This window comes from Dipodomys ordii, unplaced genomic scaffold (genome assembly GCF_000151885.1).
Source record: "Dipodomys ordii isolate 6190 unplaced genomic scaffold, Dord_2.0 Scaffold5, whole genome shotgun sequence".
Classification (NCBI taxonomy): domain Eukaryota; kingdom Metazoa; phylum Chordata; class Mammalia; order Rodentia; family Heteromyidae; genus Dipodomys; species Dipodomys ordii.
The window spans coordinates 23,068,020-23,092,328 of record NW_012267221.1 but is presented as its reverse complement, the minus strand read 5'-3'; the positions used below and the strand labels follow the sequence as shown (position 1 = coordinate 23,092,328).

The window sequence follows — 24,309 nt, the reverse complement described above, 5'->3', positions numbered from 1 at the left end:
AATGTTCCCACCAAACAACATATGCTTAACGTAGGCGAGGGGACAACCAGACCAAGGCAGAGAAAGAGCTGAAGATTAAAGCAGAAACTATCTTCTCAGATTCAATCCTACTTGGGAAAAAAATTGCCACAAAAATCAATTGAAACAAGTTTTAATATCTGAATACAGACCCTGTATACAAAATAATATATAAAGAGAGCCTCTGCAATTTACTCTTATATTCTGTAAAAAATAAATATAATTGCATATAAATCCAGAAAGCAAACATACAACATTACTAAGTGATAAGTTTAGCAGATGCACATATCAGAGTTCATGGTATTATTTTTATACTTCTTCTCAATGTTTAACAGTTTAAAAGCAACAACAACAACAAAGTAGGGCTGGGATGTAGCTCAGTGGCAAAGTGCTTGCTTAGCAAGTGCAACGTCCTGGATTTGATCCCTAGTACCAAAAAAGACAAAAAAAAAAAAGGAAGTAAATACTATTTTTCTTTCTTTGTTCTGTTGAAAAGATCTAAAGGCAAAAACAGAAAGTAACAAACTCACTACACTTGCTTAAGAGTCTGCAAATGGATTGAAAGCCAACAGTCACATAAGCACAGTTAGAGGGTTTCATATATATTTTCCACATTGCAAATAATTCACAAAACATACGCTTAGTAAGATAGGAAGTAAGTGAAAAGCACTTTATTAAAGATCACATTTTTTTCTCAAAGTTTTTGGATAAAAAAATGACCAAGTAACATAAAGATGGAATCTATAAAATGAGGGAAAAAACCTCTGGAGCTTATCACTTTTACCTTTATGAAAGTTAGAAAAAGACTTCACAAAGAATAACAAGCATGCACACTTCCTTTCAGCAGCTACCAGCACCCAGTCAAAATTCTCACATGCTTAACCCCTTGTGGATTCAGTATGTGGGATAGAGCTTCCTCACATAGACCGGCAAACAGAATAATCACTTCTTCACTCCTAATCACTGCTGAAACCAAGCCCCTAAACAGAAGTGGAGTTTTTGTTTTTTCTAATTAAGCTTTTGAGTCATGCTCCTATCATCTACAGCAGTCACCTCAGTTACTGAGCTATACATACTCAGGTTAAAGACCTATACAAAAGAAGGACTGGGCAGTTTCCAACTCTTGCTCTTACCTGGTGCCTTCCCATGTCATTTTTCTGGCTCTCTCAAACACAGGAGAAAAGGTGTGATGTATGCATGCTGGCATGGTAGGGAGAGAACAAGCTACAATTGTTTTTCTTTGAAATCTGTTTCCTGTGTCATAGTCTTTCTCACATCCAGTAATCATGTAAGATGCTCATTATGTTAAAGTTCTGTGGCCTAATGCTTAACATGGTTATACACATTTTTTAATGAAAGTGGAAAGAATTGCTTTATTTTCTAATGTTTCTCAATCAACAAGAAATCTCAGAATTAAAATCTGAAGCAGGAGGTGGGGGGGGGGCGGGGGAAGGGTCTAGCTTCCTAAATTTTACTTGGCCAATCAGAGCACCTTAATGCATTTCTCAAAGCTCTATGTACCAATCTATAAAATGGGGACAACAACAAAGTTTACAAAAAGATTCAGTCCAGAGTAAAACAATGGCTCTATGCTGGGAGCCGGTGGCTCACGCCTGTAATTTAGCTACTCTAGAGGCTGAGATCTGAGGATCCCAGTTCAAAGCCAGTCCAGGCAGGAAAGTCCATGAGTGTCTTATCTCCAGTTAACCACCAGAAAACCAGAAGTGGTGCTGTAGTTCCAGTGTAGAGTGCTTACCTTGAGCAGAAGAGCTCAGGGACAGTGCCCAGGCCCAGAGTTCAAGCCCCACAGCCGACAAAAAAAAAAAAAAAGAAAGGAAGGAAGGAAGGAAGGAAGGAAGGAAGGAAGGAAGGAAAAAAGTGGGGAGGAAGAACAGGAAGGAAAGCACTTTTCCTACCCAATATCCATCTGTTTTATATACATTGGCTTTAATAGACTTAGTGTGTATGCATATGAGTGCATACTAGGACTAATTTCAGTTCAGGGCCTGCGCACTGTCTCTTTGCTCTTTCACTCAAGGCTGGTATTCTACCACTTGAGCCACAATTTCACTTCTGGTTTTTATTCTCATGGACTTTTCTAGTCTAGGCTGGCTTCATACCATAATCCTCAGATGTCAGCCTCCTGAGGAGCTGCATTAGAGTTGTGAGCCACCAGTGCCTAAGACATTCATGGGCTTTAGCAGCTCTCATTTCTTAATGCTTTGGAAAGCCTACAGACATCTAAGGTGGAGACATCTTAGTCCTGCTGACTGGCTGGCGAGCCATAACCACAAAAGCACTCCCAGAGAAGACCCACAAAGTCCTACTACTGGGTTGCCGTCTCTAATCAACTGCCACACTTCACTGGCAGCAGTTAATGACAACAGTAAAATTACTCAGGGAGATGAAAGGGTATTTATGGAACAGTTCACTTCAAATAGGACAAGGAAAGGAATACTAATTAGCTAAAACCGGACATAAATAGTAAGGACCAAAACAAGTTACAGAGGAAAGCTATTAAAAGTTATCAGCTAGATGACAATAGATAACAATTATGTGCTATATATTCCAAAAGCCAGAAGAAAGAGTTTGGAGGTTTTCATCATAAGGGAAATGATAAATATTTGGAGCGATGGATATGTTTAGCCTAATTTAAACATTATTCAATATATATGTGACCTGAACCTTTTCATGGTAAACCATACTTGTGTAATTTTCATGTTTTTATGTGTCTGTTAAAAATATATTTAAGTTTTTGAAAAACTTCCTAAGTTACCAAAGAAGCTTAGGTCCTGCAGGGGCTAAGTAGTTTTAAGCTCTGGCAAGCAGTTTTATTCTTGGGGTACCAAAAGAGAATGTGGGAACCATGTTGGGTCAGATTTGTTAGGACGATGAAAGCTTTAGGAGCTAAAAGTTCATCTAGGAGCAACCTGAATTCACAGGGAGAGTCAAAACCTTTTTCTGATTTTACAAGGGAAGGGCAGCTGTCTCAAGTATCTTCTTATGCTTTCTTACACAAACCCATCCCTGTGTGTCTTAAGCAGAGGTGAAACCCAAGAAGCTGGTATTGCTTAACCCAGCAGAAAAACGGTACTCTTATTTAAAATGCTCTTTTTTTAAACATGTGCAATCCTAGCTATACAGGAGGCCGAGATGTGGCAGTTGAAAGCCAGCTAAGCAGGAAAGGTGGTGAAATGCTTATCTCCAACTAAGCAGCAAAAAGCCAGAAGTGAAGGTGTGGCTCAAGTGATAGAGTGCCGACTCTGAGTGAAAAGAGCACAAAGCCCAGAGTTCAAGGCCCAGTATTGCTCTCCACCCCCTTATCTCCTTCCCACCCAGTTTAAAAGACAACTGAGGACTGCAAATCTAAGGGAAAAAATAGCCGGGAGATGAAAACATCACACATTACTCTTTACTGCCCCCTCTTGGTTGCCCTAGGCAAGAGCCCAACCCCTGGGGAAGGCCTAAGACCACCTCTGCCTCCAGGACAACGAGCTCAGAGAACACTGGCTCTTCCATGCCCTAGAAAGAAATCTCTCACTTCAGATGACCCCTAATAGAACGCAACTCTAAGGCACACACTGCAATAATTTCTATTTATGGGGCTCCCAGAATGGAAATTGGGAAATAGCCTCATGGATCCATCTCAAAGGCCTTGCTAGGTCCCTTGCAGCCCTGTAGCCCTCTAAGTATAAGTTGAAAAGCTTATATAAATGGCATGGTGAGCATTTCTGACATCAGGAAAAGCTCTTACCTCTTTCTCTATTTTGAGTAGCTTCTTTACAGCCACCTCCTTGTCCTGCGATATCCATTTGGCTCGATAAACACTCCCAAAACTCCCTCCACCGCAGTTTTCAAAAAACTGCAAGTCATCAAATTTAATTTGCACAAAGGAGGCACCGAGAGACGACATCTCATAATGACAAGGATTGCCCTTCCACACGATCTGCAGGGAGAAAGAGAAGGACACGTTGAATTGCAAATAAATGAGAGAGAATATTCTGTAGATCGTGTATAACAAGTTCTGTGAAGCTTCCAGAAAGACCGTGACGACTTAGCAAGAAGAAAAGTGAGACAAACAAACTGAAAGGAAAACACTCACCCTGGCAACCGGTACAAAATTCAAGAGCAACTTGTCCAGACTTTGAAATGCAGCTGTCCAGGGAGAAATGGTTCCGATTTCCCCCAACGCGACCTGTCCCAGCACATCCCGGGGAGCTCTGCCTAAAGGCTACTGTGTCACCAGGTCTCTATCAGGGAGGCCTGACGGACGGGAAGCGTGCTTTCAACAGCAAGCTTGCATAGCCCTTCTGGCATGTGTGGCATGCCATCGCTTCATGTTGCCCTCTGCCTCTCACAGAACCTACATAAACTGAGTCCCTGTCCATCCGCCAACACATGGTATACCGGACACAGATTCCATATTTATACTCCAAAAACAAAAAACAACAAAAAACAAACTTTCAACTTAAGGACAATAGAAAAGTGATTCCAGGACTGTATACCCTAGCAGAACTTAATTAAAGAGTAGAAAAATTACCCTTGATTATATTAAGTCATCCAAAACACATTGCCAAAGATGTTAAAAACAAAATCTCAAGCCTTCCCAGGTGTATTATATTTGTATATAGTATTGAGATTACTGTAATGATACTTTTCTATGGCTGAAGGAATCTTGCTAGTCTACAGGAAAGCATTTATTCTTACTGTTCAATGTCAGGAAAAATCCAAAACATACAAAGAAAGAAGCCAACAGACTGAAGTTCTGAACCTGGATAAAAAGTTAAACATGGTATCTAAAAAGCTGTAGTTGTACTTTTGCTAGAATTTGTGAGGCAGATTAGAATGAGGGACAGAAGGATATGCTCATATTTGTACGACATTCTACAAAACTGCTCTTCACTCCTCATAATTGTTGATCTCATTAAAAAACGAGTTTTGTAAAAAGCAGGAAAGTGGTAGGGCACCCATGGAGCATGCCTGTAATCCTAACTACTAAGAAGGCGGAGATCTGAGGATTGTGGTTCAAAGCCTGCTAAAGCAGGAAAGTTCTTGAGACTCTTACCTCCATTAACTACCAAAAAGCCAAAAGTAGAGCTATGGTTCAAGTGGTAGAGTGCTATCCTTGAGCAAAAAAGCAGACAGTGCCCAAGACCTCAGTTTAAGCACCAATTCTCTCTCTTTCACCCGCCCCCCACACACAGAAAAAAAGGTCTACTTAAGAAATTTAAGGAATAAAATGAGATTTTTTAGGGAAATCTGAATAGCAAGTATACATTAGATAATATTTTTATCCATCACAAATAATGGCATTTTGGATTTGTAGGAAGATATCATTATTCTCAGGAGATATATAGATATATTAAAGTGATATCTTTAATATCTCCAACTCATTTAAAAAGTGTAGACATCATCCCCTGTGCCTCTTCCCTAACCCAATCCTAAAAATATAAACCAGAGAGGAAACCCAGACCATGCAAGACAAAAAATAGTATGGCAAGATGCTAATGCGTGACCAAGTTAGGTGAAAGACATAGCATTTTACTGCTCTTTCCATCTTTCTGTAAGGTTTCTTTTTTTTCCAGAATTAAAAAAAAAACAAACTAGAGGGCAATCTGCTTCAGTATAAATTTACAGTTTCTCCATAAACAACTGGAAGCTTTGCTGGATGATGTAAGCAGTCTGCTGAGAGATTTTAATGTGCAGCTGACTAACCATCCCCTTTTAGGAACATCAGCTCACCGGAGAAGTGGAACTCTGTTCTACTTTGAGGAGAAGGCAAGAAGAAGTGTTTGTTCTAACATTGAGAAGACCAGTCTATATAACAAATACAGTGGGGTTAAAGGAACCTTGTATTCAGGCACAGTGCATAAATATCTATGAATCAACCACTTTTACTACAAATGTTCATTTAATTATACAGAAGAAAGTTTACATAAAAGTTAAAAATGTGTCCAAGGTAGGTATGTAGCATATGCAAGCTATAAACACTGTTCAACAAAATGCAAAACACTATGTAAGAGACTTCCTTAGAATTACAGGTGGTAGGTATGTATTTTTATTATGAATTTTATCCAAGAATTTTAAAAGGAAGTACGTCTATAAATCTTATAATACAAAATACAAGCCCCCTGCCCTTACTGCTCTCTAAACCCAATTCTCACTCACTAAAAGCAACTAATTTCAACTCTTTTAAGAATGTCCTGCTGGGTGCCAGTGGCTCACACCTGTAATCCTAGCTACTCAGGAGGCTGAGATATGAAGATGCCAGTTCAAAGGCAGCCCAGGCAGGAACATACATGAGACTCTAATCTCCAATTAACCACCAGAAAACCGGAAGCAGTACTGTGGCTCAAGTGGTAGACTGCTAGCCTTGAGCTGAAGGGCTGAGGGACAACACCCAAGCCCAGAGTTCAAGCCCATGACCGACAAAATAAATAAATAAATAAATAAATATCCATCTGGCATTTAACTCCACATTTTTAAATAATGAGTTTATATGCCATTTCTTAAGCATTCCATCTTAGATATTATCTATTAACTTCTCCCTGTGAAAGATAAGGTTTTATTTCTCCTGTATCATCCTTTACCTCCCTATATACAAATGTCACACTTGCCTAAACATTTGTTTTGGTAATATTGAAACATTAGATCAATATTCAAGGTTTAAAGTAGTCTGACAAAGTAAATATTATTTCTAGTAGTACCATGTTGCATTTAGTGACTATATTTTCCTTCTTGGATAACATTTTGTTTTTCCTAGAATTATTAGTTGCCATGTTTTTATTGTTTGCTTAATTTTTACTACTACTAATTTATTCAGCTCTTCAAACTCTTAAGAATTCCTCTCAATGAAGTAAAATACAAGGTTCTTTTTTTTCCTTCTCTCTAAATGTTTTTGGAGGGGGAAAGGCCTGTTTTTTTCTTAGAGACATTCTTTCTAAACACTTCATCCCTGATGTCGTCAGGCTGGAATGGTTGCTCTCTAGGCCTGACTTGATCTGGGATTTCCCTTCATTACTGTTCTGAGCATCTCCTTCATCTTTCCTCTGAAGGAAAACTGGATCTGCCATTTTGTCTTTCTTGGTTTTTATTTCTGTGGACTTGAATCCAATGCAAAGAATGTAAATGTTGAGAATCTATGTATGCTTAATGCCTTGACTATCTGCCTGGATATGCAGTTCTAGATAGGAAACAATTTTCCATGTAATTTTGAAAGTATGACTTCATTTTCTTCCAGTTTCTAATGTAGCTATGGAGTAGTCTAATGCTACTCTGATTATTACTTCTTTTTATATTTATTTTACTTTTACTCTGATAGCTTTCAGGATGGCTCTATGCATCCCTGGAATCCTGAATTTGATTTGCCTATGCTTAGGGATAAGTCTTCTTCATTCACTGATAGGAAACGTGGAGAACTCTTTTATTTTTTATTTTTTTACCAGACGTGGGGCCTGTACTCTGGGCTTGGGCACTGTCCTTCAGCTCTTCAGCTCAAGGCTAGTGCTCTACCACTTGAGCCACAGTGCCACTTCTGGCTATTTTTCTTTTTTGCTTATGTGGTGCTGAGGAATCGAACCCAGGGCCTCAGGCATGCAAGGCAAGTGCTCTACCACTGAGCCACCTTCCCAGCCCTTGGAGAACTCTTTTAAGTCCAGAAAAATGTTCTTGTTATTTCCCTACCACTTATAGGCACTTGTACTTCAAGTCTCCTTCCTTCCCATACATGCACAAAGCACCACTGGCAGCTTTCCAAGTATGCCAACCTCTTTCACCTTATTCCACACAAGCTAGTGCTATCTTTGCCCAACAAAGCCCTGTCCATGACCACTTCTTTGAACTCCACAAGGAAAGTTATTGTCTCTCTCTTTTATACCAGCATCTCTCTGTTCCATCCATCTTTCCCACTAAATCCCCATCAGATGAGTAATCCTCTCATTGCCAATTCCAGTTGGTTCTCAGAATACACAGTACATACCTTTTCCATTCAAAATTATTTGTTGAGGCTGGGAAGGTGGCTCAGTGGTAGAGTGCTTGCCTTGCATGCATGAGACCCTGGGTTCGATTCCTCAGCACCACATAAGCAGTAAAGGCCAGAAGTGGTGCTGTGGCTCAAGTGGTAGAGTGCTAGCCTTAAGCTGAAGAACTGAGGGAAAGTGCCCAGGCCCAGAGATCAGGCTCCACAACCAAAAAAAAAAAAAATTTTGTTGAACACTTTCTGGTTATTCTCCTACTATGCCTCTTGCAACTGAGAAAGTTTCAACCAAATTAAATAAAACCTGAGGCCTGCCAGATACTGGTGGCTGAAGCCTGTAATCCTAGCTACTCAGGAGGCTGAGATCTGAAAATCATGGTTTGAAGCCCCGGACGAAAAGCTTATGAGACTCTGATCTCTAATCACCCATCAAAAAGCTCGAAGCAGAGGTTGTAGCTAAAGTGGTAGAGCACCAGCCCTGAGACAAAAACCCAAGTAGAAGTGTGAGATCCTGAGTCCAAGCCCCAATACACACACACACACACACACACACACACACACACACACACACACGTGAGACCCTGAGTTCAAGCCTCAACACACACACACACACACACACACACACGCACACACGCATGCACGCACACACCCTGAGGGCTTGTAGTCTTTGCAGGTACTCCAGAGAATTCTGAAGCAACTCTTGATTTTGAAACTGCTGTATAGGTTCCTTGGGGTAGAGGGGAGAGTGAGTGGGGCCTCCTGTACTGGGTGCCTCTGAGTCTTGGGGTACAGTAGGTGAAGGAGAAGGACTTAAACAAAGATCATGATCTGAGCCAGGATGGGATCAACATCTGAGCCTGCCAAGAGGCACCTTCTCCAGGGTCTTCACCCTTTGACATGAGGCAACTAGTCAAGTTATTTCCAGAATCACTGTTACTCATATTGTGATACATTCTGCTATTCAGAAATAGGCTATGAATGAATGGAACTATGCAATTATACGAATGTTTTATTGAGACTGTAAAAAATTAAGTCCTGTCCAATTACCAGAGACTAACAATTGTAGGGTACAAGTCTCAACTTCAGGGAGCCTGGCAAAATATCATGCAGTCTGTTGAAAATTTTGGCTGAGGTTCCCATTCTCCTCTATACACATGAATGTCAGATCACAATGTATGTTTTTCTCCTTGAGCTTTCTTTCCTTTCATTCAAAGTCATTATTCTAAAATTAACTTATGACCACAGTGTGAAAAATCTGAGTTGCTAGTTAATAATATCTACCACATCTTTGGGAACACTGCTACCTGATCAAATTAGATTCTAGTTTTTCAGATGGATTCTCCATAGACTACATTGGTAGAGTGTCATCTATAGAAACATATTTACATAGTCTATGAAAAGAATTGTTTTTATAGGCAAAGGCACTAATTTTATGACATTCTCAAAAGCTAAGTATCTATCATACAGCATTCCAGGGAAAGTTAAAGCAGGAATATGACAAAACCAAAGCATAGTAAGATGTCACAAGTCTTGAAAATAGTAACAGAGTGGTTGAAGTCAGTCAGCTGAATACTTGAGCAGAACACCACTTTTTAAAAATTTTCCTTAAGTTAAAAATGCAAAACATCTTTAACTATTCACTAAATTTCTGAAGGCATTTACATTATCATCAGCTAATTCTCAAAAATAAAAATATATGGAGGCAGAAAAATCATAAAGGGAGTATTATTTTTCTTTTCCAAGTTTTCAGTCTCTTCTCCCGAAAATGGACTAAGCTTTTCTAGTCACAGATCTATTTTGCCCCTTTGGTTTTTCCGAGTAGTGTTGACTTCAAATAAGTCATTTGTCTTCTCCTCCCCTCCCCTTTTGCCCCAAATTTAAAACAAGAAAGATACCACTAAAGTTCTAACACCTAAAAAGGCTTTAAAATGAGACAAACATTGAAGTGGAGGTGGGTCAAGTGGTAGAGCGTCAGCCTTGAGCAAAAAAGAGAATGTGGCCCTAAGTTCAAACTCTAGTACTGACACACAGTACTGTATGTCCATCTCCTATAACCTTGAAACAATCACTTTTTCTCAGATTATGGCATTTCTAGACCTAATAGGTAAAAATTATAAATCCTTTCCATTTAATATCTCAAAGATGAATGGCCCAAAATCATTACGTCTGCTGTGTATTTCTCGACTTCATTGGCAAATCTTATTTCCAAATAGCAACAATTTCATCACAGTACAGGGGAAAGATGGTTGTAGGGAGCTCTAGTAGCAAATCTGACCCTATAAGCTCCTGTGGCTCTGGGGCCTTAGTTTCCTCACTGGAACCAGCACTTCTACTAGGTTCCGGGAAGTGGAGTGTATGAAAAGTGCCTTGTACAGTGTCTAACACACAGTATATGCAAAGTAAATGGAAGCTGTGGTTTCCTGTTTTAATAAATTCCCTACCATATTTAGTCATCTATTCTTTCACGGTCAGGTATGTATTCCTCTCTGTATTTGAAGAACTGTTTTCTATTGTAGCTCCATTACTGTTGCAGCACAATCACTAATGTGCAAATGTACTACTGATTCCTACATTGTTCTAGCTGCTTTTCCTTGTGTGTATTTTAAGGCCCCTCCCCCACTCCTGTTTGCTGCATTTTTGGTTTTGATCACTTCTGTTTATTTTATTAGCAACTCTTACTTTTTCTTAAGACAAGATTTCACTGGGTAGCTCACATTGGCCTTGAAATCTTACCTCAGATTACTGAATGTTGGGATTATAGGCTTGTGCTGCCACACCTGTCTACCCCTAGAAATTTTTTCTTTCACATCGTTTTTCACAGGGAGAGTGTTTAAGTTAGTAAAAGGCAATATTTTTCTTTTGTACTTTTTGGATACTAACACAACTCTAGGATCTATTTGTGCAATCACAGCACGCACTTTGTTGTAAAGTGTCTGCTTCCCAAATGGTCACTGTCCCTTTGCAGAAAGGACACATGGATGCCTGACTTGAGAAAGTTTTCTGGCTTTAACTGGCTTCATCAAATACCTGCACATCATAATTGTTTTAAGTTTAATTATACTTTATAAGAGGTTTAACTTGCCGGGCACTGGTGGCTCACACCTGTAATCCTAGTTACTCAGGAGTCAAGAGATCTGAGGATCATGGTTCAGCCCAGGCAGGAAAGTCCGTGAGACTTATCTCCAATAAACCACCAGAAAACCGGAAGTGGCACTGTGGCTCAAGTAGTAAAGCGCTCACCTTGAGCTAAAGAGCTAAGGGACAGTGCCCAGGCCCAGAGTTCAGGCCCCATGACCAACCAAAAAAAAAAAGGATTAACTTTACTAGAAATAAGATCTTTTTGACTTTCTCTGGATGTTTCCTTTAGGTTTACATGGGGTTATTATTTCTGAATTAGACTCTTTCTCTTTTTCTATCCCTAATATACTTTCATTTTTCCTTCTTTCACTAAAGTAGTTTTAAGCTTGTTTCTGATATAACATAGAAAGAAGAAGTAATTTACCAGAACCTACATAATAGTTTTAAAGATTTTCAAAAACAATCCTTAATACCTTAAATAATTACATATGTTGGAGCTGTCTTAGTCTCCTTAATATAGACCAGTAAGTGAATCAATAAAAATGTGCCTATTGTCATGTGTTTCAAAACAAAACCTTTGGAAATCACCATTCTGTGATTGTTTTTAAGTCATATCTTTAAAAAGAAGGGGGAAAGTGTATTTCTTCAAAATTCAAAAGATACTCTTCCTGAACAAGACTATTGCTTCGTGCTGCTCTCTCAAAACAACACAACAAAAGATCACCATGCTCAACAAGAAATGTACTCATTAACTTACTCATGTAACTGTAACCCTTCTGTACACCATCTTTACAATAAAATAAAAATTTAAAAGATCACTAAAAGGGATAAAACAGCAAAACTAGCTGAAGGAGACTCTGTATAAGAATAAAACTAAGTAATGGTATGTCTACCATAAATATCTCCTTTAAGGTTGATCCCAGTAAACAGCCCATCTTACATGGAACAGCTTGGGACCAGTGAGCAGGACTGAGAGAAGGCAATTTATAATAAGAGAGTAAAAAGACAGACAGCTATAGTTTCAAGCTCCCCCGTCCATCTGTGTTTTACCATATAAGTACTACAACTCTCTAGTTGGAACAAAGGTTGAAATGAAAACAAGCTAGTTAAAAGAAACATCCTTATTGGTACCTTAATATTCCAATAAATGGAAATCAACTTGCATGGCATGCTTGCTTGCCAGAAATGTGGCTACCACAAAGCGAATCCTAGAGGACAAGGAGAGTGACTGTTGCAGGTGGCAGGCCACAGAGAAGCCATGCAATGCAGACAATCTATGCCATAGGGTGCTACGAGGCTTCTCAGGACCTCAGGAGGAGAATGGGGAAAGCACAGCGGGGCGGATTTCTGGGGCTGGCCTGAAGAGGCGTGCACTGGTGTTTAGGCTGTGCTCATGAGTACTGGAAGCCTACTGCCCGGGCCAGCCGCCACCCATCTGGAGCAGCCCTGTTCACTGCTGCTTAGCTGTCTCTCCCTTAAGGATTATTTTCTGCACATAGAAAAGATGCAACTATCCTAGTTGCTGACAACAAGGTACAATTTTGGACTCATTACTTGGAATGGATGCCCTTTCTAAGAAGGGCAAATACACTGGTTAAAACCTGGTTGTCTGAGGTAAGACAAAAGATAAAGAAGAATGAAGATGTTAAAATAGAAGACACCCAAGACCCTGTATCATGCTTTGCTAATTATGAAGGAAAAGTATCTGTGGTTACAAGTTATAGAAAGAATTCCTGGTCATTAGGACACCACAAGAAAATGCACCACCCTCTTAGTGGGTGACCCAAGCTTAGGAACCCAGTGGAAGGCAGGGGTGTGGAGTGGAGATCTGAATGTGTAAGTGAGCAGAATGGATGCATCTTTAAGATCCACTCTAGCCTCACCAGAGGATGACTAGCCAGCCAGCACTGAAGGTCTCCATCTCCTTCCAGACCATGTAGTAGTCATCAAACTGACAAGAAATGACAATTCACCTCCCAGGGTTGGGAAGGCCAGAGCTACATTCCAGATAGCCATCCTTCAGTGCTCCTCCCCTTCTCCCCACCCCAAAGAAAGGTGCTCTCCATCTTGAAAGCCAAAAACTCTTTGGATGATCTATCACTATTCATTTGATTTGTGTGTGTATGTGTATGTGAGAGAGAGAGAGAGAGAGAAAGAGAAAGAGAGAGAGAGCATTCTGCTATGTAGCTTAGATCCTCCTGTCTCAAGCTTCCATGTGCTGTGATTACAAGCATGCTCAACTGTGCCCATCTTATCTACTCCTAATCTTTGCTTATTTCCAGAACAGAGCACACAGCATTGTTCAGGTATATGAATAAATACATATACTGATTTTATTCAAAGATTGGGAGGAACCAATATGTCTGTGTGTATTGGCTTGCTCAATGAGATACCGAACAGGAAAATAGACAATTTGAAAGTCATATGTATTTTTAAAATACAGGATTTTAAGGAAATGTTTGCTTACATTGGAGGTACTTATGGCTCTATTTAGAGACCCCCTCAAGGAATTCATTCCTTTTTCCACACAGTAGGGTAGTTTGGTAGGAAAGTGTAAGAAGCAAAGATTTGCTCTGTAACCTACAAGGATAATTCTTTCCTTCTCTTGTTGGATATACAAGTTCAAGAGACAGATCCAGAAAGAACAGCATTGGGCCCAAAGACAAGCTGTGTTGAAATTCGCTATAAGAATGGTTCCAGTCAATCATTGGTGGCTCATGCCTGTCATCTTAGCTACTCAAGAAGGATGAGATGTAAGGATCTTGGTTTGAAACCAGCCTGGACAGGAAACTCTCTGAGATTCTTATCTCAAATTAACTAGTAAAAAAACAAAAGTGGAGGTGTAGCTCAAGTGTAAGAGTGCCATCCTTGAGCAAAAAAGCTAGTAGATAGTGCTTAGGCCTTGAGTTCAAGCCCCAGTACCAGCACAGAAAAAAAGAAAATGATTCTAAGTGATTTAGGTTATGACCTCTGACTTCCAGTCATAGCCTTCTCTTGTTCACGTAACTCCCAAATTTGTCACAATGCTATTTAAATGTATTAGCTTTAAGATTCACACTCTCCCCGACTCCGCATAGTACCAAGCTATATACAGGTGCAGAGGGGTACAGAGCCACTTTACAACAAACTCTACTTAAAACAGTATTTCAGATAACCTCCTATCCCAACATATACACTTAAGTATGACATGGAGCTGGGCAAACTACTACAGACAAACCTCAGCTGGGAGAGGCAAGACTAGAAGCTTTCTCGGCATGAATTTTGTGGCAGCCCCTGGCTACCCCTACCCCTTAGCATTTTCCCTTAGCATCTCCCCATCCCTTTCTACCATTCAGTATGATGGCTAAAGTTTCAAGGATTGATTCCAAGCACTTCTATTTGACACGTCATATACCTACCATCCTTAGGAACAAGTAGCATCAATGTCCCTAATTTACATGTGAGAAAAATGGAGGGAGGATCAAGATGTAGAAATTGCCCAAGCCAAGTACTTAATTTACAAGTGACACAACTCCATTTCAACTTGGGTCCTATTCCAAAGTCATATTTTTCCACCACATGTCTATTTCCTACAATATCACTCTGCTGCCTCCTTCAAATATCCCTACTTTCTTCTTCTTCAGACCCTTTTCTTATTACAGTAATTACTGGATTGCTTACTCTCCACCTAAAGTTCCATTTGAGACTTTAATTTCCGATTAGTGATTGTGGCAATGGGGTTAGCTGTCAGCTGCGTGGCTGTTTTGTTCTCATAGTTTTCCTGGTGTTGGGATTATTTAACTGTGATTAGGGCCTAATCCATGCTTCAGCTGTCTGTAAAAGGGTCAGACACAAAAGCACCTGAATATCGGTCAAACCAATCTAAGCTGTGGCATTTACAGCTCTCTTCCCCTAACTGGCACACTTTTCTGTTCACAGCTGGAACTCTGCTTATTTGTGCGTAGGAGGACAAGGTTAATAGCCACAAAAGAAGTAGCCTAAATCTTCTCTGCAGTAAGACGGAAAGGTGTCTTGGCTGTTTTATTGCATTCAGATAAAAGAGAAACATACTCTGTCAATCTGTCCTGGGCAGAATAAAATGGAAAACAAATGATCCAAATTGATTTTTATTTCCAACATCTGAGAACAGAAGACATAAGGCTATCTTATCCCAACAACCACTATATCACCACAAACACTTATTTTTTTTTAAAGTCATTGATTCTCTTTCTCTTCTCTGAATCTGTCAATTTCTAAAATCCACTGCCCATTTTGCTTTGCTTTGCCACACTAATCGCTTCACTTTATGGATGACCTCTTTTCCTGAAACATCATTGTCATTTCTCCAGTGTTTTCTCTGATGATTCAATTATTCACTCCACACCCTTTGTAACTCCTGTTTATAATTCTGCAACCCTACACAGTCAGTTTCGCTGCTCATTCCAGATAGGCATTGGGCCAATGTATTGCCAATAACACTCATTCTGTGCTGACTTAAAATACACAGTGCAGCTTGCCAAGTTTCCTTATTTGGCAAGAAGGTCCCTCAGTTCCCAAGATCTTTGACCATCCATTTTTAGATTTAAATCTGTGTGCTTAATATTCGGTTATTAATGCATCCTATGCATCCCTAAAGGAATAACAAAAAGATCAATTCCTCTATATGCTTTCCTAGACAAGGAAAAACTTCCTGCCAATGTGTTATGGCCTTTTACTCTGGAATGACTACCATTGAAACTTTTGATTCAAACAACATTTTCCACTTTAAAAAAAAAAAAGCTTCTAAAATAATCCCCCAAAGAGAAGAGATTAGACGGTAAGAGATTAAGATACACAGTGCATACTGTTAATTTTCTCTTTTCAAGTAAGCTAAATTTATATTCATTTCCAACCTCCCAAATCTCTCACAATTGTACAAATGACCAAATCCATAATTAAAACGCAGTCATTATATACCTATTTACAATAACAACCACCAAACAAGAACGACAAGATTTCACCCTGAAGAGGGGCCTACTACAAAGACGACCTTCACAGGTCTTGAAGCACTTATTTCTGTCTTTAAAGGTTTGGACTACTGGGTCCTTCCCTAAAGCCAGGAAAGGAAAAGCAAGAAGTCCTGCCTCAAACAGCTTCCAGCAGTCAAGGAAGGAGGAACTGAACTTTCACAAGTTAAAATTCATCCCGTAAGAGGGTTCTCGCACGCGTTCCTAACGAAAGCTGCTGATTTATTGTAAAGCCCTTGCAATGGGCCACTCAGCGGCGTGCTTTCATTATTAACGAAAACTCACAAAAATAGTAATTAAGTTTCCCATAAACAGTGCTTAGGCAGGATCTCAAGACGCACCAGAAACAGACGTTTTCGGCAGTCTCTCAAGGATGCCCAGCGTGTGGGCTGTTTGTGGGAGCTTTCGGTGTTTTAGGCAATTCGGTGTCATCTAGCCAATGGAGACTCTCAAGTTCTCCTGGAAGCCGGCGGGCGCGGCGGGGCCGCTGCGGGGCTCAAGGCCCAAGGCGCCCGGGGCCCGTGGGTCTCCCGGCAGGAGCCCCGCGGCAGCGCGGGGAACCGCCACCCCGAGTGGGGTTGCGTCTATCCACGGGGTCCCCACAAAAAGCAGAAGTTGCCCGCCGCTCTTGGCCGGCTCAGACGTCAGCAGGGACGGCCGGCTCGGGGGCCCCGATTTCCAGGATCCCGCCCCGTGCTGACCTCCGGGGTCGCGGCCACCCACGACCCGGAGCGCGCGGGCTGCGCCCCGCTCGCTCTCCAGGGCGCCAACTCCTCGGCGGGACCTGCCCGGACTTTCCCCAGCCGCACTTGGGCACGACAAGTGTGGAGAGGTCGAGCGCCGGGACAATCGCCCTGCCGTGGGGCGGAGGGGGGGGTTGGAGTCGGGGGCGAGGTGGCCCTGGGGACCCTCAGGTCCCGTCCTTGCGTCGGGCCGGGCCCCGGGGCTCCGGGACGCCCCAGCTTTCCCGCGATCGGTCGCGGAGGGCCAGACACCGGCCCTCGGCCCTCCCTCCACCCTCCGGCCCGCCGGGCCTCCCTCCGCCGCTGCCGGCCTGACCCCTACCTGGCTCCCGGACAAGGCGCGAGCTGCAGGCGGGGCGCGGAAGCCCCGAGCGACCAGGGCGGCAGGAGTCGGGGACGGGGTCGGGGACGGCGGCCCGCGCGGCTCCCACGCTTCCGCCGGAGTCAGGAGTTGAACATTCCGCCTCTCCGCGCGGCGCCAATGAGGAAGACAGGCACGGCAACAGCACCACCTACCTCCCGGCGCGGAACCGCCGGGCCCACCGGCCCTGCCTGGCAAGGCACGCGGCCTGGCACGGCGTGCCCGCCGCTCTCCCGGAGGACCTGGGCACCGTCCGCCCAGGGTCCCGCGCCTGGCGCTGGCCCGACCGGCCACGAGGGGCACCAGCCGGCTGGCTCCTGGTCCCCTGGTCCCCTGGCATCCTGTCCACAAGTTGACACCGCCTATTGCGGCCACTCAACCCTCACCAACACACCGAGGCGCTGGGGACACAAAGGGTTGGGGAGGGGTGGGGGTGCTTCGTGTGCTACCGCAGTCAGCCCTCCAGCTGGGAAGGGGACGGGCGTTGAGGGCGAAAGATAGGGCTGACTCAGTGGAACCATCGGTAGATATTTGAGGAGGGTCCATGGCCTGCTGCTGTGGTTGGTGACTTTAAATCCAGGTGCCTTCTATATACCAGGAGATAGAAGATGAGCAAAAGCTGGCAGAGGGCTTTGCGAAGAAAAGAAAGTGTTTGGGGAGAATGGTTCTGGGGAGGAAAGTGAGAGGATGTAGCGTTTCCAGGACTCCTAAGTTTAAAGGATCACTCACAGATACTGAGGAAACCGTGGAAAGTTGGGTTTAGGCGGAGAATGGATGTTGGTATTTCAATGATGATTCTAAGAGCGGCCCACTGTGGTGGTGGTGGTAGGTGGCGGGGGGGGGGGGGGGGGGGGGGGGGGGGGGGGGGGGGATGGTAGTGGAGTGATGGCTAAGGATGGGATCAGGGAAAATCCCTAGTTATTGGATCTTGAGAACCTGAGTTAGAGGGTATAAAATGGAACTTTAAAAGAAGGCTTGGATTGAGAGATATGTTTCAGAAAGAGGCCAAAGAAACTGGTGACCCACTAAAATTGGAAGAGGGAAAGATGATGCTAAGCCTTCAGACCTGGGTGACTGAAAGAATGATGGTGTCATTGACAGAAATAGGAGTCTGTGGAGGAAGCTGGCTCCCTGCTGAGGTTCAAGTCATGGTAGGAAAAACCAGTAGAGATGCAGCAGCTAAAATAAGAAACTAAAATTGAGAAAAGAAGCCAAGGGAGAAATACAAAATCTGTAAAGCACTCATGTAAGTTACATATGTGACTGTGGGTGGATGAGCAGGCCAGTAAAGGACTATGAACCTTAGATTCATCATTTCTGTTGGGGGGGGGAGACAATCGTGGAAGGAGTGACACTGATCAGGATGCATTATACTCATAATCTGACTCGTGGAATTGAACCCCTTTGTGCAACTCGTTAATGAAAAATTAAAAATAATAATCAATTTTTGTAACTAAGACATTAGTATGAATATAAACTGTCATGCTAAACCACTTTTTTTTCTGATGTAGGTAATCAAATAATTCTAAAACCATCTGCCCCTACACGGGAAAACTAGGGCCTTTAGCAAAATCACAGAGAAGAGGGTAGTTAGTCATTTCACATTGCCTTCAAAGGTACTTGATTGTGATATGATATTAGGCCCAGGAGTCAAGAGACCCTGACATTTGTCTTAGTTCTGACAGTTATCAGTTGGGGTACTTTGATAGACCTCATCTTCCTCTAACTGAAAATAAAGGAAGGGCTAATTAGATGCTAGCAATTGGTTCCAGCTTTAAGCGTATGTATGCGTTGCTTTATATAAGAAGCACATGGCTTAAAAGCCTTAATATTTTTAGCTGCATTACCCTTCCTCTCCACCCAGTTTTTCTCCATTCCATTTTCCTCACATAATTAGGCTCAGAGAAAAACCAGCAGGAACCGTGAACCTACAAAGCAGTCTCACAAATATACTTAAATGATCTTCTGTTAATCATCCTCTTGTCTTTCTAATTACATTGCACACTCTTCAAGGTCATAGTTTATATTCAATTGTACTTATCCGTAAGTGAAATAAATACATCATAACTCTGGGATAAACCAATTGCCTCAAGTCTGATTTTTCTTTCATTTAGCTGCCTATTACCTTAAGACTGTATTGATCTCTTTAGGTGCCAGAATGAACAGGTACAATCTAGTCTAATGCTTTTCCCATTCTTTACTCTGAATCTTTACTCTGCATTTGCAAACGGTGAGAGTTTACTAGTTAATTCTCATCAGGCAGGATATAGGTTCACAAATGGAAACAGCAATAACAAGAGGCATAGCCAAGCCTCCTATTCCTGTACTTCAAATGTTTCCACACTGAAAATAGGACCCTCAGCAGAGGAGTGGCTTGCAAGTCTTCACCTTTTTTTTTTTTTTTTTTTGGGTCTGGGCCCAGGCGCTGTCCCTCAGCTCTTCAGCTCAAGGCTAGCACTCTACCACTTGAGCCACAGCACCACTTCTGGTTTTTTCTGCTTATGTGGTGCTGAGGAATCAAACCCAGGGCCTCAGGCATGCAACGCAAGCGCTCTGCCACTGAGCCACTTTCCCAGCCCCATAAAGCACTTTCTTACAATGAAGAACACCCTCCAAAATAATCATGCAATCTAAGTAAAGAGAGTGTATTTGCTATTCAGAAATGTCTCCTAACTACTCTTTCAATGGGCTTGTTCCTCCCTAAGTCCTTCTTTTTTAAATATAATTTTATTGTTATTATTAAGGTGTTGTACAGAGGGTTTACTATTTCATAAATCAGGTAATGAGTACAGTTCTTTCTTGGATAATGTCACCCTTCCTTTGCTTCTAAATACAAACTTAAATACAAACTTTAGAGCTGCCACCGACTATCAGTGGATCAGAGATGTGCAGACATAAGTTCTACTAATCGTAGAAGGAAAGGCAACTTAAAAGGAAGAAAGCATTCCTAATCTTCCTTTCCCTTACAGATAAGACCTATATATAATGCAATCTGGAACTTATGGGCATTTTCTCCAGCCATCTCAGTTCTTCATCTCAGATATGAATCAATGTCTGGAACACAGCTGAGCATTAGTCAACCTGTATACAGAGGTCATTGCTTTGCCTTCTGTACCACAGTCAACTGTGAATCCCTGGGAAATCAAGGCATATAAATTAGGCATCCTTTAAGATACAGAATCATTACCTTAAAAGCCCAGGTTATTTTTTTTTACTTTAGTTTTCACATGCAACTTGAAGATCAAAGGATATCCAAGGGTATTTAGGTGTCCTTGCAAATGAACAGAATAGGCAAGAAGATATGCTGAGGACTTGGGCAGAATTTATTCAGTAAATATTTACTGTCAGGCATTGTGTTGAGCTTTATAATTATAATAATGATGGATAATACGTAGTGCTTTTTCTTAGGACTTTTCAGAATGCAATGAATGGAAGAGCCAGTGAAGGCACAATTATACTGAGGTATGCTCTTAAGAGAGCACTGATAAGGGCTTTTAGCAGAGCACCTAACACAGTTTTGGGAGGCCAACAAAGGCTTCTGAGTCAACCTCTAAACTGATACAAGAAGAATGAAGAGGATTTGTTAAACAAAAAGGAAGTAAAGGTATTCCGGGCAAAGGAAACAGCAAACGCAAAGGCCCAAGAGCATTTAAAAGTTGAAGAACTCAAATTTTTAGTTGTCTGAGTAAACACATTGTTTGGAAAGAGTAACAATCCTCAGAGCAGTAATAATAGTAGTAGCAGCAATAGTAATAATAACAACAGTAAAAATTAATAGAGATGGTTAACATCTACTTAGCACTCATGTGCCACACCCTGAACTAAGAGTTTTACATAGTCTCTATTTAGTTAGTCTTCAAGGTAAGACCAGAGAAAAGTCTTGGGAATCTTAGGCAATTTGCCTTCCCCTAGGGATTAAGAGGTGGTCTTGGGGACTGTTCTTTTATTTCCATCATTAGGGAGGCCTTGTTAATTTGGACAAAATTTTTCAGCTTTTTAGTCTCAGGGCTCCTTTATGTTATAAAATCAAATGGATTTTGAGAATGTCAAATAACTTTGGTTGCTGTGGGTTATATCTAGCTGTATTTCTCATTCTAGGAATTAGTGCTGAAATGTTTTATTTATTTTATTCATTTAAACCAGGAATAACCACATATTAATCATCTATTTTAATGAAAAGTACCCATTGCCCAATTTTTTTTTAAATTAGAAATGTCATTGTTTTAAATTTTGGCAAATCTCTTTAATGGCTTGAAAGAGGACATCTGGATTCTCATATCTACTTCTGCAGTAAATCTTTCCCAATCCTGACTACATATGTCCTCTGGGAGTTTAAACTCTACAGTATACTCATGAGACACCACAGGGGAAATAATATCTGCTAAGACAACATTTTACTCTATGAAATAAAATAGAGGTCGTTTATTTTTATTTTACAAATGGAGTTTTTGCCTTTGCAGACCTCTGGATCACAGTTTGCAAATGGTTGGTGTGGCAACTCCAGGTGCTCTTTGAGAAGAAGTGAGTTTCCTTGTGCTCTGCCTCAAGATGCAGCATCACGGTCAGCTGCATCAAGTGGGGAAGAGAACACTTGGCTAGATGTCCAAAGTTTTGGAATGCAGTGTCAGCCCTATCCCTAAGTAGCTGCCTCTTATTTTGACTATCACAACTGTGATGGTAGCAGCCTGTATTCAAACAGTGTATTACTGAAATCTAAAACTTTCTGAACTTAAAGAGATTTCTGGATCTCTTTGTTAACTGATCCAAAAAATAGAAACAAATTTTTATCCCCTCATAACTGTATCTTCTCATCAGGTAAGCTGATCAAACATTGTAGAACACATTATGTTCTTATAGTATCCAAAGCTTCCAGGAGACATACCTTGTTTTTCCTGAGTAAACCAAATTCTCACACTCAGACTTCCAGATATTCTAAGAAGTTCAATGATGTAATCCCACATGACATTGAATTTCAATACCAACTTCTTGGGTTAGCACATGTCATAGGGAAGAAGAATTCCATCTTCTTCTATCTGAAAAAGCAATAATTGTCTTTAATCAGGCAATGTTTAGTTCTATTTAATAATTACTCATAAATGATCAACTAACAGGTTATACCTGAAAGAGAAATAATTGCATTTCATCATGCAGTGTTTAGTTCCACTTAATAATTCCTCATAAATAACAAAGTAACAGGCGTCTATACACTTCATAACCTCTCTTCATTATAAACATAATTAAATGACATCAACAACATAATCACCTGTCTTCAATAGTAGTTTTCTCTCCTTTATGTATTTCTTATTTTATGCCCAATTTCTGTGTTTTCTTCATTTCAATCATTCCCTTAAAGTCTACAATTAAGCAGTACTCTTCCTTTGGTCTATCTGCCTGCAAGGGAAATATGGGGGTAGGTGGGAAAGGAATAATTACTATGTAGGGCTCAGGTCAGGGCCTCTCTGGTGTGCATACCAGTTTATATAAGCAGATAATTCTGGTAGAATCTCATTCATTTTCCACACTCACTACATTTGCATTATGCTTTCTCATGTTGAAATTTATCCTATAATGTTTTTGTAAGTTCTAGTTAACTTCTATTTCATTTTTTCCCCCAGTATCATCTTTTCTCTAACTTTATAAGGTCCACTTGTATTAAGGTCCTGTCTGCCCTGGTGTTTATAACACCTTCCAATTTAGTAGCATCTGCAAATTCATTAACATGCTATTTACTCCCTCTTCCAGATCATTAAAAAAATGCTATTTCTTATGTATTAAATTTTGCACTCGAATAGATTTAATTTGCTATTGCAATTTCAATGCGTGTTTTCTAAAGACATGACCCAGTTAAGAATGGTCTTAACATAGGCTTAAATCCATACCCCGTTTATAGTTATTTTACTATTATGCAATCCATTTGTGTTCTCTAATCAGCACTGTTGTGAGCTCCATTGAAGCCATAATCTATTGATTTTTCTCTTCCCTCTTTTTCAATACAGTCATCATCTTGGCTTTAAATGCACAGCAATAACAGAGTTAGTACTATTGTTGTACTCTAATCCACAGCTATTTATAAAAGGAAATTAAGTCTTTTTTCTCAGTGGATGTTCTTTGACTGATTTAAGAAATGTTCTGCATTAAGAAATGTATTTTATAATCATAATATTTGCTTTTACCCATGCAGAGTATCAATATTGTAGTAAGAAATAGATTCTAGATATTTTTATAAGCAAGCACACATTATATATTTGGTATATCTCTGTGCTGTATAAGCATATGTATGTTATGCATTTATATTCCATGTAAATACATATATATACATGTAAATGCATGCATATATTTATAGAATTTAATATTATATATAACAGCGTTAGATGTACACATGCATATTTTTAATTAATCTACTCCTTACTCCCTAATAACTAGAAAATCTGGAGTGACTTAGTTTTTTATCTTCAACTCAAGCATCCCGCCTTTAAATCAAGGACTGAGATTCACATCCCCCTCCCCACTAGGCTTCTGTGGTGAGGCTTTCTACCTGTCTCTTGTGCTGCGTATGAGCACATATTATACTTTTAATGGTCATACCTAAAGCTAGTATCTATGTTTCTATTCCTATTTTCAAGAGATATCTTCTTTCCATCCTGTCTGGGATTCTCTCCTCTCTTTCTGTAGTGTCGTCAGAATATGATGCATAGCAACTTTTTTCTCTCCATCACCCAGCTTCAGCCCCTGTGAGTTGTCCCTCTGCACACCTGGCCACCTCAGTGTGATTGTCAAGTTTAAATGCAGAAACTTAGGTAAAAGTGATTTATAAGTTATATATGAGAGCAAATAAGTTATTGTTTATGTTGAAGTACAATAAGTGCATATATATATTGTGTACATATATAAGTATATATGTATTTCCAGAAGATTTTTTTCCATGGTAAACTTTCAGAGGTAATTTTTTTTTCAGTGAGTGATAAAAGACATTCTGGCTTGCATGTTTGACTTTGAATTCAATTTTGTACAGAATCTAACACTTGACGAGAAAATTCCCTGTATTTCCAAATTTCCCTAACTATGCTATAATTTTACAGGCCAAATTTTAAAATAATTTCACAATAGATCTCTGAGTTTAAACAGCAAGATATAATGAAATAAAGTAAA

At 40.7% G+C, this 24,309-nt stretch overlaps 1 protein-coding gene across 3 annotated transcripts in view; it reads right to left on the bottom strand.

Annotated features, from left to right (window-relative positions):
* Nucleotides 1-17,287, bottom strand: part of LOC105996025 (mitogen-activated protein kinase kinase kinase MLT) — a 165,263-nt gene extending 147,976 nt beyond the window's left edge. The window contains exons 1-2 of one of the 3 annotated variants that reach the window (XM_013029981.1): nt 17,122-17,287; nt 3,773-3,964 (exon numbers count right to left, since the gene is read on the bottom strand). In XM_013029981.1, coding sequence (XP_012885435.1) covers nt 3,773-3,931 — 159 coding nt within the window. In that variant the 5' untranslated portion in view covers nt 3,932-3,964; nt 17,122-17,287. Of the gene's footprint in view, nt 1-3,772; nt 3,965-4,120; nt 4,207-17,121 lie in introns of those variants that run through there. The other 2 variants (XM_013029967.1, XM_013029973.1) reach the window with 2 other exon arrangements.
* Nucleotides 17,288-24,309: the final 7,022 nt, after the last annotated feature.